The sequence below is a fragment of the Anarhichas minor genome, unplaced genomic scaffold (assembly GCF_050575085.1).
Source record: "Anarhichas minor isolate MPS153535 unplaced genomic scaffold, ASM5057508v1 ptg000018l, whole genome shotgun sequence".
Taxonomy (NCBI): Eukaryota; Metazoa; Chordata; class Actinopteri; order Perciformes; family Anarhichadidae; genus Anarhichas; species Anarhichas minor.
In genome coordinates this window covers 11,875,615-11,896,196 of record NW_027466464.1, presented here as the reverse complement: position 1 = coordinate 11,896,196, position 20,582 = coordinate 11,875,615, and the positions used below count along the sequence as shown (strand labels likewise).

Below are 20,582 nucleotides of genomic sequence, written 5' to 3'. Positions count from 1 at the left end.
TAGATAAAGCTGGCTGGCAGCAGCTAGCAACAGCTCACAGAGCGTCCACGGCCATCGGGCTCACCGTGCGCGTCCCTGCATGACGAAGAGAGTCTCATCTGCAGGCGGGCATCAAATGATAAAAATAAATAGAGGCAGCGAATCAACCCAGCAACACAGCTGTTATGTAATGCAAATGTTGCCCCAGTTACATGTAAGTGCAACTGTATGTGCCGTTACTCTGGGCCGTCCCTGAGCTACATAACCTGATCCAGATTAGATGGTCCAATACGTCCTGCTACAGAAGCCGAGCACTGTAATGAAACGCGTCAATAAGATGCCAATAACGCTGACTAAGGGTCCACTTCACTTAAAAACATGCAGGGCCACACACACTCTAGATACAGCAAACACACACAAACGACACCATGACATTACGTCAATTACTTATTTGAATGAAGCCTGGAGCTTTGAGCAGCTTTCGCACACGCACTCCCTCAAACCTAGCCTGCATACATGGAGGAAACATATGCTGGCTCAATGCATTATGCATATGTGAGGTAGTGGTCCTGACTGACATTCAAGCCCTATGTTCACCAAATTACCCAAAGACGATTGTATGAAGCTAGGCCATGTAATCCATCCAAAGAACAGCAGACATAAATATTTGACCTGGTCCAGCTGACATATGGTATTTTGTCTCAAGCATTGTGTGTCAGTGTGGAAAATCTGTCAGGGGCGTCCCTGGTGGAAAATCTCTCTTGTTCATCATCCTAACAGGCCGTGAAACACATGGAACGACCTTGTGAAAGCAACAAAACAAGGCCAAACATTTTTCTGTGTGAAACAGTGTAATCTACCGCAAAAAAAGCTGTAACCTTGTGACAAAACGCAGCAGGCAGCCTTCTGTCACAATGCTGGATCACACAGGGTCATCTGTCCAGGTCATACCTCGCGTTATGTAAAGCAGACTGGCCAAAAACTGGTTCACAGGTGATTGAGAGGGAAAAGTGGAACATGTCGTCTGACAGAATGTCAGAGACAACCTCTTGTGTTTTCTCAGATGCCTGAAAAAATAAATGTATCGGAGGCTCATATCCTCCCAGGAAAAGGAGTGTTTACAGGACTTAGTAGGTTTATCTGTGCCAGGGCCAGCAGGGCCACGAGGGCCAGAGACATCATGTCCCCCATCAGCACTGGAAGGATAAAGACCCAAGTTTGAGTTTAGAGACAAACTCAGTGGCCTCTGTCTGAACTGTGGAGGAAAAAAGGCTCACTTAACCACAGAAATTAAAGTGTGGACAATAACCAGTAAATCCACAAATTGCTATAAATGACTGTTATTTTATAGCATTCCTGATGCTGATCTCTGCATCATTGATTCATGATTAAATGACTGAAATCTGGCTGGTATGGTATGCAGAGGATCTAGCAATCATGAAAGAGATATTTCAGGATATGTGTGCATATATTAAGCAACGACATCAATTTAACTTGAAATAAAACTGGGTAACAAACTTCAATCAAAAGCAGTTTGCACTCTTCATGGTTGCCCATGCCATGGAATTAAAATCTGCACACCACCAGATCTATGCTGGACCTTTACCAAAATGCTCTGGGCTTCCTCATGTCCAACTATTAAAACAAGCCAGCCCCCTTATGCTCCCGCTGCCCCGAGTGAGAACAAGTCATTGGGGGAGAAAAAGAGTGAGGACAGAGCGAAGCAAAAGATAAAGCAAGACAAAGAGACAGACTTGAGTGAGGGTGCGAGAGGAGAGAAAGTGTGTGAGAGTTACAAGAAGGACGAACATGAGAAAGTGAAATGAGTTCACAAGAGAGGAGGGAGGCGAGAAGAAGGAACAAAATGAAAAACAGTGTGGAGAATTGCATGCATGGATAGTCGAGTGGACAAATGTGAGCATGCTGAATCATAAACCCATATCACTAATATGACCTACTTTCATTTTCCTCACAGTAAATCAGGTCGCTGTGTATCCAATTAAAACTATTAAAGCCAGAGTGAATCTCATATCAACCAATAACTATTAATGATAGCGATAGCGTTCGCAAAGCCTTTATGAATCACAAAGTCAACAGATAAGAAACGGCACAAAACACCAAGTAATCGCCGCCTGTTTCACATTAAGTTACTCATTCACAAAGCTAAACCACTGTGGATTAATTATAAAGTCGGCAGTGTCTGATTCAAGTGTGTCGCTCCATCGCTCCTTCTAGATTCACTCTCACGTTGCGGTTTCAGGAAATGATTGACAGTTTTAGGCAGATACATTTTTGATGTTTTGGGGATTGCAGAAGTTATTTTGGGGGATGGGTATTTATAGTTTAGTCTCTTGGTGTATCTATGTTACGTCGGTGATTTCCAACATTTCCCAGAAAGCATTTTGCGCTCCAGTGAGAAGGTATGACCATAGACAATTGGACGAAAAGTGATTATGGGCATTGTATGTAAAGGGGAAAGTAGAAAGAATGTAAACAGTAGGCATGGATAGGTACATATCCAGGAACTTTGAAAGAAGCAGATCGGTTCACCAGAGCAGCACTTTAATCACTCAGGCTCTCTTGCATGTCAGCAGTGGGTTAACATAGGTCAGCAGCAAGTCATGAAGTCAGGTCACGTCAATAAAGTATGTTGACATCGTTGGGCTTCATTAAAGCCTCACACTCAGAGACATGTGCAACAAACTGCACCATAAACAACAAAATCCCCCGGAAATGTAGCCTTTAACTGTAGATCACTTCATGGTTTTATAGTGTTTAAGGGAATACTTCTCCTTTCAAGAAAAACATCCTTCCAATTAGTTACACTGAGAGACTGCAATCTAAATCAGTTGCCTTTTAATCTGCAACAAATGTGTCCTTGATGGCTTCAGCGCTTCCTACATCAAAATGCTATTTTAAGACTCTTGATTTATTATTTCCTGTGCAGTGACTGCACTGTATGCACTGAACTGGAATTAAGCTTCTTCACGACCATGCAGACGCAACACAGCAGCCACTATATGTCTGCACTTGACATTCAAAAGAGGCTACTTGCGAGCAGATTCACCTTCATTTAACCCTGAGCCAAGACTAGTTTCCACTCCTGTGATTCGCGAGAGCGGCCCGGCATAAAGATAAGCCTGTCAATCACCGGCAGCCACGCTGTTTTTCCTCTCTGCTGTTGACACGTGGATGTACACGTTCATTTTACTCTTAATGCTGGACTCTCAGGGCGCCTGTGGCATATTTATAAATGTGCATTTTCTTGTCTGATTGATAGAATATAAAAGTAATTCATCTTCACTCATGCGAGGTTTAACATTGTCTCTCTCTTGTAAACACTCAACATTAAGTGGATCTTTCCTGGGACTGATTTGCCTTAACACAGGAAGAGAAACGTTTTAAATCCCAGCAGATGCGAATAAACTAAGCACAGCATGGATAGTTGGCATGAGCAGTGTTAGCCACTATGTATAAAGAGACACAACAGCACCAGACAAATGCTCAGTGGGAAGTAGTCCAAACAAGCCACAGCAATGACAGCATGGTCCCAAAGACAACCTCATTAAAAACATTTTAAGAAACGCTCCAATCTACAGGTTTCTTTTGATAGTGACACAATCTATAGTGGTGGCCAGTGGTAAAACCTCTAACTACATGTCAGTTTCACCTAAATTCTTCTCTAGTCCAAGCCATTTTGAGTTGCAAGTTAAAGATTCTCATATTTCCTTCTGGAGATTTAAGTCCACAGTGCAGCAATAGATCAAGACAAAATGAGGACATTCCACGATGTCTGCTTCCTGACTAAGTGACCAATCTTACAAGCTGTGTGTTGGGGATTGACTTACCGGCAGGCCGCTGTCAAGAGACAATCTCTTTAAATGCTCACTCCTCTCCAGGCGTTCATGGTCCCTCTGCCCTGCGGCGATCCACACACCTGGGAAGCCCTGGAGGGAGGGAAAAAGGGGGAGGAGTGGAGGACAGAGAGAGAAAGTCAACAAGGAACACCTCATTTCCGGTAGATCACGTTTCCGCTGTTGAACAGGCTTTCACCTTTTAGAGTTCAGAGTCCAAGTGGAGAGCAGCAGTGGCAGCAGTTTCAGATAAAGTTACAGCCGTCTTCTTTTGTAACTATAGAACCTTTCCTCCCTCTTTTTCTCTCATTTCTATTGCAATGCCTTCCCTTCAAATTCAAGCCCGTACATGAGTGGAAGTGTGAACTTCTCCTCAGGCCTGACAGCACGCTGGGATCACAATGTTCCAGCTCGATCTTACTGCTGGCTCTCGGCATCACCCAGGCATCCCACCCTCCAACACAACCCCAAAACCCAAGAGCCAGCCCTTTTGTTTTTCTAGGCCTCTCCAAACAGTGCTGGGAACCAGTCCGACCTGGTCTGACTGAGACCACAGCAGAAGATAAACACTTCTCTTCACGCATACTACTCCTTTACAAAGAGCCCGGGCTTTAGAGTCACTGTGGTGGTGCACAGAGTAAGCACACCACTTCCTCATTGGTGAGGACAGGGTCAAAGGTCAGCTGATGGACGCTACAGGGTCAGAGACCCTGTCTGTGCAACACAACTTGTATTACCATGTGCAGGTATGCGTGGATAAATCCTGGATGCGTTTAACTAAGATAGGGGTTCCACCTACACACTCGTCTTAAAGTACAACATATAAACCTGGTTTTGTACGGCCAGTACACCTTTCTTCGCGGGATATTTAGCAGGGGTTTCTCCAATTGCTGGCCGATTACACAAACCAGGTACCTCTTTACATGCCGTTTAAGAAATCAAACATGTGAAAAACAAGTATTGCCAGCTTACCTAAGTGCATTTTAACAATGACTACAAAAAGTTGGGATATCCGTCACTGCCGTCACCTCAGAGCAATGTTTAATATTTCATGGCCATCTAGGTCTTTCTTTTTTCATTTCTAAATTTGGCAAATTAGTGAAGTTACTTATCAAAGCAAAAGGTAAAGTAATTTGGTTCCAATTTTAAAGAGTTTAATTTATTCCTCCAGCTAAGGAACAACCTGGACACTGGTTGGCACCATACTGATATCACACTAACACTATTTCCACATATTTGGGACAGCAACATTCTTGCAACCTTATGTTGAGAGCACAGGACAGTGAATCTTTACATGAGAATGAAGATCATCTCAGGGTGAATTTTCAGAGTCAAAACTATAACTAGTATGAAAACGGCATGACATTTTAGAAATAATCATGGCAAACCTCCCAAAATCATCTCATGACATCCTCAGCATCAGATCCACTGGTGCAGTGACCACACGCCTGATTAGTGCCACTATTGGAAAGGTTCAGAAATGAGGCCAAGTTGTATTCATCCATTCGTTTCAGGTCAGTTGTGTCTACTTAGCTCACAAACCTACTTATGCAACCACACTTCCCAAACAGCGTCCCAATGTGCTTTTTCGCATCTGCTGCAGGCTATATCTGTTACACCCTGTCTGAAGCTTCAGCAGCGTGACTGCACTTGTCAAACATCCCCACACATCAACATGACATGTTCCATCCACTGCCAATCTGCTAAGTCCGAACGTATTGACATGAAGCCGCAAACATCGGATTGCACGAAGGATCAGCCACTATGTTTTCAGCCAGAACGGATGTTATATTTGACAGTCTCCCTCTGCCAAATTTCTGAACACCCTTGGGTTATGTGGTGTATAAGGAAGTTGCCTAATCAGTGAGGAGGATGTGAATGCACCATCTTTAATGACACAGAAACATCAGAATCCAACCCGTCGCTCGGTCTGGCTTTGTAATGACTAATTGTGCAAGTGTACTGCATCAGATGAAATGCTCTGGTCTATGTTTAGATTGCATTTAAATTTGGTTCCTTTCCCCTGGAGATTAGGAGAGGAAGTAAAGCCCATGGCTTCCCTTGGATGCAGAGATAGGGGGGGTATAGGAAATTGAAAGTAAATGATTAAAATGGATGATAGCAGTGTGCCTGATTGCCCAACATGGAAAACACAGTCAACATTTTCCTGAGGGTATAGAAAGTGCGAGAGATGAGGTAGTGGATGGATCAGGAGTGATAAAGATGAAGCAAACACAGCCAGATATCAGGGGTATTCAGATCAAAGCCAAGCAAACTCCTGCCTTTTACAGTACAAACAAACCAAATGATGCTTAGTCTTTTTGCTGTCAGTTGCGGTGAAAGGGATAGTTTGAAGTGGGGTAGTATGAGGTACTGATCCACAGTCAGTGTATTACTGCAGTAGAGGGAGTTTGGAGAAACACACAGGAGTACCAGTACAGTAGCAGTGGAATGTTGTGCTGTTGTCGTATTTTAGCCTAAAAGAATCAATGTCAAAGTCTACGCTATATTTAGAATATTTTCACATCTTTACCTTGCCATTAGATAGCGTGGGAATCTGATTGGCTGTCAAAAGCTGATTTCCACTCAACCGACAAACAGTGTTCATGTTTCTTGGTTGCTCAAAAGAGAAGAAACAAATGTGATCTTAAATAAGCAGAAACACACTGGTTCAACAAGTACTGGTTTGGTGACTATAGCTAGTGATCCAATGATCAAAGTAATGCCATACAGTATTCCTCAAAAGATGGAACTTTGTCTTGTGTTTAGATAAAACTACACATCATATTAATAGGTATGCTGATCAATTTAAATGCTCCTTTGCCTACGTTTATAACAACAAGAGCCTTTCGGCAACCCATTGGACTGTCCTACCTCCCTCCAGATTCCCTGTGATTTACACCAAAAGCAATTACTGATATGTTAAACCGGTTTGGTGTTGACCTAAGCGGAGTGACACGTGTCAACACCTATAGTCCGCACAGCCCCCAGCCGGCCATCCAGCCAGTCGCCAAGCCAGCCAGTGGGGTGGAAAGGATATAATCAAAGGAGGCCAGGAGGACCCTGACATCTGGGAGTCTTTGTGCTGTAGGCCTAATTAGATGCCAGGGTGAAGGGAGGAGGCGCTGTGGGACAGTGTGTGTGTCAGTGTGTGTGTGTGTACAATCAGAATGGGGAGGTTGTTTGAGGTGGGAGGGGGAAGGGGGGGGAGAGACACCCTTTTTTAACATCTGCTCTAGGAACAAGGCAGGACCCAGCTGAGGTCACACAGCCCCAGACAGCTCCCAACTACAACGGGATAATGTGAGGGGATAACAGCTTAATGATAACACTTAAACCCATTGAGAGATCGCTGTACAGAAAACAGGCTGTGAGCCTCGTGGATAAATGTTGATAATAAGCCCAGATTGGCCATGAATATGGATTGTCATGGCTCAGGTTTGATACTGTTCCTTTGTAAGCCGAGAAGAATTAGACAGCTGTGCATTTATTGCAGTCAGTCATTCTCATCTTAACTTGTAGCCGGACTAATCCTCCACATACAGTGAAGGTCTGCTGAAGAAACACTGTTTCTCCGCCCTCTGGCTTTTGACTTTGCAGTGTTAAACGGACCACACTCTGCCACAAGCGACAATACTGCCCTTTGTACCTAATACAGTCAGGCATTCACCCACGCATATTCTCATTTCACACAAGAGTCGCCACAAGTAAGAAATCTTTGTCATGGTAAGTTCAAACACAGATATCAAGCGGGTGAAGTGTGTGGCTTGAACTTTGCCCCCTTTCTCATGAAACAAAACCTTTCATTGAGGAATTATTGCAGCAGAATTTGCAATAAAAGAATGTCCTACATTTGCTTGTTTTCATTGTGAATTGATTTAGTCATGGGTTATACATTAAACTATACAATAAGTGGTGGAGCAAATAAATTTAAGCAAATATTTGAATGGCCATCTGGAGGAGAAGAATGGAGGAGGGAGAGCCAAAGATTTTAGAGAAAGGGATTCCAGGCATGCATTGTGCATGAGTTTTCAATTAGTGCTCACATCTATTATAAACTTACTGAAAACAAAAAGGTCTCAGAAAGAAAAGCCTCTTGGCCAAACAGTGACTCGGACCTCTATGATCAATACCCTGCCGACCTGAAAAAAGAGCAATGCCAGGAAGTGCCAGGGACTGGAAATGGATGGTGGATGGGATTGGACATTGATTGGTGCAACCCCTTTTGCCCCAGGAACCAATTCATTTAGTCTCCATGCCCTGTGCCTGCCTTGAATGAGGGGGAGACTGAAACGGGGTCAGCGCAGAGGCATCCCCCGCGGTACACAGCCCAGTTCTCTCTCCATTTTTCTTCTGAATGATTCATCCAGATTGCCATGTCCATGGGAGAAGAATGAATGACCGGGATGATTATACGTTTGAGTCTCGCATTTAATTCGCCTGCTACGCGAGGGGGAAGTGGGAGGGGACGTTGGGGGTGCTATTGCTCTCCATTCATTGAGGAGAAAATTGAAGCATGCAAGTGTCTGATGTGGGGTTTAACATGCAGAGAGAGAGTTCCATCTGTATTCTAGCAGCACAGATGGTCTATGCTGATCGGATGTTTTGAGTCCCTCTGCTGGCCAGCTTTTCTGGTCCTGCTCTCCACGTGTCCCGATACAGTTGGCACGACCAACTGTAGCCTGGAACGGCCTAACGTGGAATTACTAGGTCTGGGAGCCTCCAACAATAAGCCATATTTTTACACTAGTCTGTTGTTTTTATACGGTCAGCAAACCAATCATTAAGCTCAATGTCTTTCTGAATGTTTCCAGTGTGCACTCACGGTCTCTGTTTTTAAACCATGCTGGTAATTATAACAACTTTCAAGTATTTATCACACTAGTGTGAAAATGAGAAGCTTACTGTCAAGGCGAAAATGTCAATTTAACAGTCCCTTTAAAATGAATGTTGATGCTATTTGTTATATTAATTAAGACCAGGCAGAACATGTGCACATAGGTTATATGTTATGATCATACTGCATGAGCTCGTCTGTCTTTCAGGCATCAACAGCAGATCATTAGGGGAAGTATGGACTTGCACTATCTACATTATTGTCCACAGGTAAAAGTAGAAGCTTTGTGCTGGGTGTTTGTACACATGGCTCATGTCTATTTTCCAAAGGACAGCCTATACTGACTAAACATATGTCCTTCGAACACAATGAGGAGTACAGCTGTTAAGGGCGGCTTAGAAATGTGTGTATGGCTGCTATAGATGTGGATGATTATTTCATCCAGCAAAAAAGATTTATGAAGGGCCCATCATGAATTCTCAGCACCTTTTAATTGTTTTGTCCGACCAAAGGTATTTAATTCACCATTACTCTTAAAGGCAGGAACAACGTGACTGAGGGAGTAAATCTTAATCTTCTACATTTCATTTCTGAACAAACGGAGCTCCTCGTTATGTTTTGACAGTCACAAAAGCTGTAAAATATTCAGGAGGACCGTGAGGCATTTCCAAATCATCCGTTGCAATAAGAAGACAGATAAGAGACATCTCATTCTGCATTTTTAATCGACTCCTCTGTGCTTATATTCACACTCATCTCCAGATGCTCCACTTCTGTCTTCTCAAGTGTTCTGGGATTTAAATGGGGTTAATTCTTGTTTAGTCAGCAGTACTTAACACAATTTAATGTGGGGGTTTAAATAGGTGGGAGGGGTTGGAGGTCTAGTGGAAAAAAACAACAATACAATGTCGTCATCTTGTTCATGAGGGGAGTCCCTTCAATTCCCTGTGCTCATCCCACCAGATGCGTAGGATGCTTTAATATACATCCTGGGGAAAAAAAATGAAGTGAGCTTCCTGCCGAGGGACCCTCCACTGAAACCCAGCGTGACTCTCTGCTGAACTCTCTCATGATAGCTACAGGTAGAAAGAAAAGCCAGAAAAATATACTCAAAGGCCCAGGGGTGATGCAGCAAGCCAAGAGAGGGCAGAGGAATTTTCCAACCGATATCAAAATACACAACCATGCCCCCCTCTCACTTTGGTATGCAGGCATCAAGCAATTGGCAGCTCACTAAATACCTGAACACAAGCATTTCGTCAGCCGGCTGCTGACCGCTTGAGAAACAGTGCGCTTGCATTTGTTTATTTCTCTGCATGTTTCTATATTTTCTCCATTATATATATATTTTTTTATTTTTTTTATTTCTTTTTTAAACAAAGTAGTAGTTTTAATTGTGACGATTTATTTTCCTTTAATGTTGTAAGTTTCATTTTAGTTTAGAAACGATGCTTTGCTGCAACTAGCTGGCTAATTATTAATGCGGCTACATCTCTTAGGGTGCAGTTATAAGGAAACACTAATTTAGCAGCACTTTTTGTAATGTTTCAAGCTGTTCAAATTTATAGCTCACATTTAATTTGCAAATGTAAAACGTTTTCAGTTGCTTCCTCGTTTGAACAGTGCTATGCAACATTTACTATACTTTGCATAAAAGGGTTAAAGTTGGGTTAGCTAAAATAAATGAAGCCATACTTACATACCATCAGTACTTGTATTAAATTATTTATTTTTAAAGAAAAAAAGTCTTTTACCAAAATGAACTAAAACTATTCAAACAAATGTTTTGGCACAAGTTCTACTTGACCCATTGCAAGCAATTAGCATTAATTACCACCAATTTCATCAAGCTCTGCACACTTCTCACACTCTGAATGGAGGTGAAACGGTTCAGCCTCTCACAAGACAAACAAGCAGGAATCCAAACTTACTCTGCGTCGGCCGGATCCTCTCCACTCAACAGGTTTGTAGCCAGCTCTCTAGTTCCCAGACTCTCAGAGGTGTTTTGGTTAGGAAGACAACCTGATGATGTGGAATGTCCTTTGATGGCAGCTGAAAACATGCTATCGTAAATCCCCCTGCAGGGGAAAGCCACACACAAACACTATCTGTGCTGGCGCTGCTGGAAGTCTGCATCAACACCCAGAGAGACTTGTAAATAGAAGAGAGGGTAGCGGAGGGAGTGAGGGAGGCGGGGTGGGGCGGGAGGATAAGGAGAGTGAGGAGAAGTTCCATATTACATCACCAGCAGCTGTTGACAGCCCTGTGTTTATTAACTAACTGCCAGGGCTGGAGGAGTCACACTACATGCTCTCACACAACTCCAAACATTAAAAAGACAAGACGTGATCACGTCTGAAACACTTGGATGAGAGACATGGAGCGATGTGCAATTATCAACCATATGCAGACACGTGGACGCATGCAGCACACAAAGTTAAAATACTTCTATGCTCCAAATGTCTGTCAGGATCCAACAGTTTGGTCTGATGGTGTTGCCCGTCATCCGTTTACACTGGCTATGAGACTTGCTGACTAGACTAGAAGAGCCGTTTTCCTGACTCAGACAGCACTAACTAATGTAGTACTGTGGATCGAGAGCTGCTGCTGCTGCATTCCTCAAGTGTCTCGGCTTGGCAGAGCCAGCAGCCTGCATTTCTCTTCCTCCCCTTCTCTGTCTCTTTCCTTTCTTGCCTTCTCATTTAAATGGAGGCACATGACTCCCAGCTTTACTGCCAAGTAGACTTCTTTATGCCACCCGGGAGCCACCAGCACTCTGCTTTTCATTGGCTTCTCTGCAGGGCACTCCTTAGCGCATTACATTCCTCGCTGCCACCCATCCTCACAGCCCACAAGAAGTCGAATCAACCTTATCCCAGATGGCATTTTTTGTTCATTTTTCTTTGTTTCATTTTGCAGGCATTCCCTTCAAATAAACTTTGAATTCCATGTTTCTAGCCTGCTGCCGGTATGTGAGAGCCCTTCAGCATCGGCCGCCCACTGTTTGTCATCCCTACCCCACTGTGAACAAATGCTCTGCTTCAGCTCCTCTCTGGTGCATTCCTTGTGGTCTCAAATGCAATAATTTCTCGCGTAATTCCATTCGGTTGTCGCATTCTTCCCCGCTAAGCTCATTGCATTGCAACATGGTTTGCTCAGAGACAGTGAGACTGAGTGGGCTGACGACATTGCAAGACTTTGAAGTATAAAGACCAACTATTTCATAAATTGCATTTTTAGGATGAGATAGAGGGGAAATGCACCCCAGTGTTGAAGAGGTGCTGACCACAAAAACAAGTGTAAAGAAAATAAAAGCACAATAGATGCCACGATGTTAAAAAAAACAAATAAGCCAACATTTGGACACAAGTCTTCTTCAGGGTACTGAGGGCTAGAAACAGCTTCACATGCATTAAGGAATAGGGCACAGGTGTGCTCAGTCATGGGGAGCAGTGTCCTTAAACATCCACATGTGTGTTTTACAATACAACTCAAACCAAATTCTCAAGCTAATTGGCAGCAGGTGAACCTAAAAAAGGAAAACAGGCTTTACAGGGCTCACCATGCTGCAAACTGTTGATGTTGTGACCCTACTCACCTCCTCTGATATGGTGCATTAAAACATGGAGTTACTCCTGGTAGGCTGGACAAAAATAGGGTTGCAACACTATATGCTCAGCCAACATGTCTGTAACTCTAAGTACCAGTCACCACAGAGGACAGCACAGCAGTCTATCGGATGAGTGCAGGCCAACAGGTGCCCTTTAGTGTCCCTAATTAGGCAATTGGTTGGGGGAGGAGCCAGGTTTGGGGCTGTGTTCACCAACAGTACACTTTATGCTGCATTCACTGGCACAGGGAGCATTCCCCACCACATGAGGAAAGAAAAACACTTCTCCTCTTCTTAGCGCTTTCTTTATTTTAACTGTGAAGGAGCTTAACTCTGCGTTTTGGCATCACAAGAAACCTTAGGGCAGGTTTTGGGTCATAAATCTGGTCAGTATTGATCAATTTGCACAATCGATTACCTACTGGCAGCTTGCAGTTTGGGCCAAAACCTTGCACATTGATGTGCACATGTGTTTGTGCCCTGAGAGTGCGGCAGAGAGGTAATGGCTAACGATCGCCGAACATATGTCTTGACCTGCGGCACATTCGGATCCATTCCAGGCATGAGGTCCAACTCTTTCATGTCACAGGTCAGAGCCCTGCAGGAGCACTGAGTTGACTATTGGAGAGAGGAAAGCCATATATATTCTGCAGCTGTGTGGACAGGATGCAAGGAGATGCATTTAGTATGCATGCAACAACTCAAGGAGCACCAGTCCTTTACATTTCAACCATGCGTACTCTCGGTGGAAGAAACTGTCACTCTTTCAAGGGCAAAAATCATATCCTTTTTTATATTGCTCACATAGTGCAGGTTGACGGTCACGTTCCCCTTAAAAACATGCTTTTAAACATCTAAAGGTGACCAGGTCAAATATGGAAAGACTTTTGTGAAAACGCACCAGGCAACACTTAAATGCTAACAGATGCTTAAATAGATAAACGCCCATTTGACTATCACCCCATCTTCTTCCAGAAGTGTTAGGCTGCTTTATCATTCAACCACAACGCCTCCCTTCAGGATGGCTCGCTGCAATTGCAGTTAATACCAGAGCAGTCATAAAGCAGTCAACTCAGCGGATTGCTGCAATACTTACAGCTCCTTCGGTGTACTCGTTTTATGGAAACATTGTCTCCTATCAATGGGACATTTTGAACGTGACTACCACAGACGAGTAATCGAAACACCAGACGATCCCGAAGGTCTACATGTGCTGCAACGCTTTCAAGACTGAAAGAACATAGATAGAAATTTATGAGGAAAACAAATCTGACCTTCTTTTTTGACATGAAAGAGAAAGACAAGTACAGTGCATACGGAAGATTTCATCTTCCACAAATCAAAGAGAATTGTGGAGTTTGCGCTGATGTCAGCTTCTTTGAGTCCACAGCTAAGAACAAAGATGTAATGTTTAAAAACATGGGAGACATCCAGCTTTGACTTCGTCGGCCATTTGTGTAGTCAGAGATATATTGTGGTGATAAATTGGGGTTTCTCTCCTGATGCTGTTTTGTAGATTCACGTAACGTCTGATAGTATTTTATATTCATTCGAAGTGCCTTTCACTGTTTTTTAAGCAGCAAACAAGGCTGGGCATCCTGCCAAGTCCTTACTGTACAAATTTACTTCATTTCATTGAATTATGCTCTGCGATTTCCTGACGTGGACTACTTTCCATTTGTCTCGTCCCTGTCCATTCCCCTGGCTGTGTTGCAGGATCGATGGCTGCCCGGAGGAAGCGAGGACCGTATCTTATGGCTGTCTCATGCCATTTCCTCCACTCTCCCTGAGGTGAGAGGATCGGAGAGTCAAACAAATAGGCCTTTTGTTTTCACCCCCCGTGTTTGTATGCAGTGCCACGACCAGGCTTCCTGCCAAGTTCTCCTCCTCTTCCCCCAGACTGCAAAAGAAAAAGACAAACCCGAGCAAACCACCGTCACCGCTGCCTTCACCCACCCACCCTAGCCCCCGCCCCCTACCCTCCACCCCCACTCCCTCCTGCTTCTCTTTCTCTCTCATCAGAGCGCTGGCGAACACAAAAGGAGGCAGAGTCTGGGGTGCAGGTCCCCCATGAACGTGCACAGATTAGGCCGAGGCGATGATGAAGGCGGCCGGGCAGAGGTGAAGGATGAAGGGGAGGATTTGAGGAGAGGAGTAGGAGTGGTTGCTATTTCACGGACAAGACAGCGTGCCCTCTGCCACTGAGCAGACGCCAGCTGGGACGAGGAGTGGCATCCCTCGCTTTCTCTCCATCTCTCATGCTTTCAATGAAGCATTGTATGAGCTGGAGGAAGGATATGAGGTCCCATTTGGCTGTCATTGACATGTAAAGAGACTGTGGCGGCGACTGTAATTAGCTGAGGATGTAGGAAAGTGTTAAACACACACACATCCATAAATGTATCTGCATATAGAGATGAAAATAAATATGTACAGTACAAACAAGTCCAAACTGCCAAGACTTGCATGCCTGTAGGTAATATTATAAGCTATCTGTTAGCCTACTTGTGAGGTTTCACACTGAGCCAAAGCCTCTCTGGGTGATATAAATCTAAAGACGAGAACCATGTGGTCTGGCCCTGGGGTGGCCCACATATCTAATGAAGAAAAAAACAAAGCCCCGGAGTACTCAGGGGAGAAGTTTGGATGCACAACGGAGACATTCATCCACGAGAGACACAGGTGTGATAAGCCGACTGTGAATAACAGCTCAGGCTCATCACACCTCATAAATCACATCCATGCTGAATGTGGAATGTGCTGAAAAGTTTCCCAATGTGTATTTGGGTTGATATCACACAGAAAACACAGAGCTGTAATGGAGATGAATCCACGGTAATACAGTTAATGCACATTCTTATTAGTAGAACATATTCACTGGCGGATTTTTGTCTTTTTAAACTTTAGACAAAATGGCACACAGCATCATTAATCACAAACAAGTCAAACAAAAGAGATAAAACGTGTTAATCAGTCTGCTGTAGAGTGTTGAAAGGTGTATTTTTTTGACAGAGCCAGACTCACTTCCGCTCTTTATGCTAAGAGGCTGATCTGGTCCTCTCATCTCTTTCTTGGAACGACAGCGTATCTCCAAAAATGTTGAACTATTCCTCGAAGCATGGATGGATCTGTGTTATGTTTATATAAAAATGATCTTGAGTGCAGCTTTAAAGGTAATGAAGCAGATAGGTACATTTAAATCAAAAGCAACAATGACCTCAATCCATGCTGTTATGTTATTATCCTCTGCTGTCCAACGGGCCTCTTGCTGGAGGACAGTGTGTGTGTGTGTGTGTGTGTGTGTGTGTGTGTGTGTGTGTGTGTGTGTGGGGTCGGGGGGTACCAATATACAAGTTACCGTGGTGATTAAGCTTCTCTTTCAAACTTGGGTCTCATCTGAGGGTGGCCCTTCTCTTTGAAACAGACTATCTCGGCTTGTGTCAAATCACCACAAGGGTCTCAGCGCTCGCTCAAAAACCCACCGATGACAGTTGCTGTTAGGAGATGAGAAGAGCCCTCCAGAGCAGAGGACATCGACCTGCGAGACCCGGCTCTCCCACGGGAACCTGTGGGAGCTCCTCGTGGCCCCCCTAAAACTCCTCCATCACCCTCCCTGAGCTTTCCAGTGAGCCCTTTGATGTCCTGGGATCTGGGCAGCCTTTAGACATGGAGGCCTGTCAGCCTGCAGCGGGAGATAGCTTGGAAAGTTACCCACCAATGGACACACGGCGAAAGACAGACTTGATGTCCATGTATATTGTCCTTCTAGCTAGATAGACACAGATATACTACGTATAAACAGTTTTGGGAGACAGACGGAGGTTTCACCGGTCTGACCTGTATCATGGTTGACATTAAGGGACAAGGACGCCGTTTGTTCTTTAATCGGCTTTCTCATACCGAGTTACTGAGGCCCTCGTGGGAATCAGCTTCAGCCCGTCTCCGCCTGACTGTGGGATCTAACACACAACTCCATCACAGAGCTGCAAACGCAGGAGTGAATATCAGCTTCTATAAGCTCCCGTTTCAGTACACACTATGAGATGAGAAGCACCATCTTCATCCGTCACGACATAAACACTCATGTGAATGGTGTGAATGAGTTGAAATTGTTCAGAATGTTTAAAGTGTAAAAAAATAAGACAGTTTTCAGTTTCTTATGAATTGATTTTATTGAGAAAACAGCATAATGACAAATTTGACATTGTTTTAGTAATAAAATAAGTGGAGTGCATTGCCTTAAAATGAGTTGTATAGTTTAATGCCTGCCACCACTTTTTCACAAAACAAGAACAAAATCAATATAAAAATGCTTTTAAATCTAAGAAAATGGTGGGCCCCATTATGAAGTGCCCCCAATAAAAAGTGCACTTGTTAAATCTCTTTTGTTGTATTGTGCGTTTCAATCTCATGCATCTCTTCCACCCTCTAGTGGTAACTTGCTATAGATGCAGCAGCAGTACACACAATGACAGACTCATCAAATGTGCTCTGGGTGGTTCTGCAGACAGGTGATGAACTCTTTCACCTCTTTGCCCTCAAAGCAGATCTGGTAGACTGCAGAAAACAATGGAAACCTGTGAGAGAAAGTTCAACGTTATATGATGTTTGATGGAGGACACTGTCAGTGAACTGGTCACAGAAAGATTTTCACACGTCAAATGAACTAATCAGTGGGTCATGATGTAATCAGCTCTGCACACCCATGCAGGTGTGAGAGGACCGTGGCACTGCACAGTGGAAATGTACTTTACCTGTACTTCCCAATCATTGCATTAGAGCTGTGGTTAAATTGGTCCGGTTTGATTCATGTGGTTTTGATAACACAATGGGACTTTATATCACAACATTTAATACCCAAAAGACGAGGTAACAGTGTTAAACAGTATTTTATAGAGGTAAATGGACTCACTTGTTGACCATGTCCTTCTTTTGTAGGAGCTTGTAGACCTCAGCGGAGGTCTGTGGGCCCTGCAGCTTCTGCCCGTTGAGCATCTCTGCCTCCAGCTCAACAATAGACTGGAGACAGAAACAGTTTTGATGTTGTTTTCTTGATATATTCTGTTCATAAATGTAATATAAAAGTAGACAAGGGTAGAGTTTATGCCTCTGGAGGTCATGATGAAATGGGACTCACCTTGGACGTTTTGACAAAGGCCTCTGCCACTTTGCGGTTTCGTCCCCCGTAGCAGGTGGTGATGAGGTCGGCCACGCCGCAGCTTTCCAGGAAAGTGGTGGAGCTCACTTGGCCTTTGCAGAACATCTTGGCGAAGGCGACCATTTCCATCAGACCCAGCCTGATCACCGCCGCCTTGGTGTTGTCGCCAAAACCCAGGCCATCGCAGAATCCAGCACCTACTGCCACAATATTCTGCCATGCAACATTTGGCTTTTGACTAACACATTGAGGCAAGATTTGAAATCTGGAACCTCTCTGAGGTATGAGGAATAACCACTTAATATTCACAATATGTGGCTGTCTTTACCTTTAGAGCTCCACACAGCTCCACTGTGTCACTCTCTTCTACGACAGTGATGCGAAAGTTGGGAGTCTGAAGCAGCTCTTTGAAGATGAGGCCGTTCGCCTCATTTTTTGCCCCTGTATTAAAAGCAGTTTGTCAAGAAGAAAAAGAAACACAATGTCACTCAGTATTTGTAAAACAGGGAAGTAACGCTGTGTTTTAGTCTTTGTCTGACCACCACACAGCATCCTCTTCACTAAATTTCACCCTCTGCATGCAAGCAACGTCAGGAAAATGTTGTGAATGCTGAAATAAAAACAGAGTCTAACCGACTGTGGTTTCACAGAACTTCTCATCTGCTACCTCGCTGGCGATGTTGGCCCCCATAAGGACGCTGACCTCGATCTCTAGTTTCTCTCGGATGATGTCTGAGATTAGCTTCAGTCCATCTGGTCCCCCATCGATACCCTGGATGACAATAACCAATGAGAGACAGCTTCTGACTCACTTAGTGCCACACGTAGTGCTTGGAGAGTGTGATGGCCTCGAGGTAACGGATGTTTTAAGTGTCACTGCTGTGATAGTCTGTGTGTTGCTCAACTACAAAGTCAGGTGACAATATGTCCCTGTTTCCCCTTTTTTGCTGTGAGGAAAGCTGACACGAAGAACAATAACAGGATCTTACTTTGATGAGCGATATCCCAATGGTTCCCTCCATGATGTGAGGTTTCATCTGATCACACAGTTTGCCGATGAACTGGTGTGGGATTACAAAGACGAGGATCTTTGCTCCTTTGACAGCTTCTGTGATGTCTGGAATAGCAACCTAGAGAGGCACAGTCAGTCTTTAAATAGTGGCAGAGTATTACCAACGTGTGGAACAAACAGCTTGTGGCTCTGCTGCTTAAATATATGAAATATGTTTTGTCTGACTCGCGGCCCTTTGCTGCACGTCTATCCTATCACTCTTCATGATGACTTTTCTAATGAAAAGGCCAAAATAATCATCTTGAAAAAATATATATATATATATTATGTACCAGGATAAACCCCCTGAGATGTACCATCTTGTGTTTTTTCTTTAAAATAATTATTAAAAATAGATTAAACATATATATGTTAATAAACATCCATAACAATAACAAAAAAAGTGAAAGCACAAAAATAAATTACAATATCTGAGTCACTTGTTAAAAATGGTTATAATTATACACAAAACTAGTAATTAAGTAATAAGCCTTACTGTTTCTAAATGGAAAGTCTTAATGGAGATAGAACATCAATGTAACAGGAAAAAAACTGTACAAAACAAACTAAACCCCAATTATAGCTCCTTGGGAAATATCTCAATATGATGATATTTTTCATCATAAACGAATCAATAATTATCATGAAACACTATTTCTCTTCCTAGACAATGTGCCTACTCACACACTTTGTATTTCTTGCCATGTAATGCTTCTTTGCTTTTGCTCTTGATAGATATGTCGTTGAGGTGAGCAGACTCTTGCAGTAATTCATGAGCAGAAACATATGGGTCAAAGTGTTGTTATCATGGTTTGAGATTGCAGTGAATCGCATCACCTGCTGACACACAAGATGTATGAAAACTTAATCTTACCACATTTCTGGGCAGCTTGTGACCTGGCAGGTATTTGACATTTTGGTGCTCTGTATTAATGATCTCTGTGAGCTTCTTCCCATCAATCATTTCTTCATAAACCCACATGTTTACCATTGGGTTGAACCGGTTGGATGCTTTGACATTGTGCCCGATTATTTTGGCAATCGAAGAGCCCCTTTAGGAAGTAAAGAATATGAGCAGACAATCACTGTGAGCAACATTCATCAGAGAAGAAGAAAAGCCTCATAATCAAATCCAAACACTGCAGAACCAGACAAGACTTTGGGAAAGTAAAACAGGTCAGAACAGGCTGAAAAGAAAGCATTGTTCAGGTGAAAATGGAACAAATCCAACCATCAAATAACCATATGATGACACAATGCTGCTACACTGGCAGGTTAAACTCCCATAAAGTGTCCAAAGGTCATTGTTACTCAGGCATCAAAATAATCGACCTTTTTATGATCTGAGCAAGTATAAAAGCATGATCATGATTCATCAGATTGGTGTAAGATATGGGCTGCGGCCAAAGCGGAGTGCATGACATAATAGTTTCCACCACTTTAAATGTAAATAGCGCTATTGTTTCTGAAATATGCATTTATACGAGAGCTGTAAAGTTACCAGTTTCCAGATCCGACGATGCAGACTTTCTTTGCAGGCATTTTGAACGTGGCAATTGTCCTTCTGTACGGCTGAACTGTTGTTCTCTTTATTCACCGTCTCTTACAACTTCCTCATACGCCCTATGATTTCTACAATATCACCCTCCCCTCTCTCGCCACGGATACACCTCTTTCCTTTTCAGCAGTGGGAATAACATAATAACACAGTGCAACAAGTATCACAGCCATTTTCACACTTTTTGGGGGATCATTTTCACACTTATTATACATATATACAATAAACAACTGGTTTTACATCATTAAGATGAATGGATGCATTGAGAGTACAAAGAAGAAAGTCAAACCGGTCATTTATTATTAAGTATTGACTTAGCCAACCGACATCAAGCCAGACAACATATTCAATGAGACTTCCGGTTAAGGTGTTTTTCAAAACAAAGCAATGATATACGCTCCTGTTTACTACTCACAGCTTAAACAAACAAACAAATGCATTCATGAATGCATACATAATCAGACAACGTACTATATGTCAAAATATGTCAACATGTATGTGCAAAGCATCTATTTTAAATATGCAATTGTTAATC

The 20,582-nt window shown here is 43.3% G+C and overlaps 2 protein-coding genes across 2 annotated transcripts in view; both read right to left on the bottom strand.

Moving 5' to 3' along the window:
* LOC142952943 (nck-associated protein 5-like) overlaps positions 1 to 10,732 on the bottom strand; it is a 111,300-nt gene extending 100,568 nt beyond the window's left edge. Inside the window, 4 exon segments of the mRNA XM_076094986.1 lie at positions 3,828 to 3,883; positions 3,886 to 3,926; positions 9,376 to 9,399; positions 10,602 to 10,732. Of these exon segments, the coding sequence (XP_075951101.1) occupies positions 3,828 to 3,883; positions 3,886 to 3,926; positions 9,376 to 9,399; positions 10,602 to 10,732 (252 nt within the window).
* A 5,694-nt stretch (positions 10,733 to 16,426) lies between these two features.
* Positions 16,427 to 20,148, bottom strand: gpd1c (glycerol-3-phosphate dehydrogenase 1c). The gene is made up of 8 exons (XM_076094959.1): positions 19,991 to 20,148; positions 19,364 to 19,541; positions 18,428 to 18,568; positions 18,072 to 18,210; positions 17,767 to 17,879; positions 17,418 to 17,651; positions 17,193 to 17,299; positions 16,427 to 16,857 (listed from the first exon to the last, which is right to left on the bottom strand). Exons 1-8 carry the CDS (start codon positions 20,029 to 20,031, stop codon positions 16,761 to 16,763), a joined length of 1,050 nt encoding a protein of 349 aa, XP_075951074.1. The 5' UTR covers positions 20,032 to 20,148; the 3' UTR covers positions 16,427 to 16,760.
* Positions 20,149 to 20,582: the final 434 nt, after the last annotated feature.

Bases quoted from the DNA above. Each gene is read 5' to 3' on its own strand.
- gpd1c (XM_076094959.1), bottom strand. From the start codon at position 20,031: ATGCCTGCAAAGAAAGTCTGCATCGTCGGATCTGGAAACTG. The intron at 18,569-19,363 runs GTAAGATTAAGT...GTGCCTCTCTAG, and splicing joins ACAAGCTGCCCAGAAATGTG to GTTGCTATTCCAGACATCAC. The intron at 16,858-17,192 runs GTGAGTCCATTT...TTTCTCTCACAG, and splicing joins AAGAAGGACATGGTCAACAA to GTTTCCATTGTTTTCTGCAG.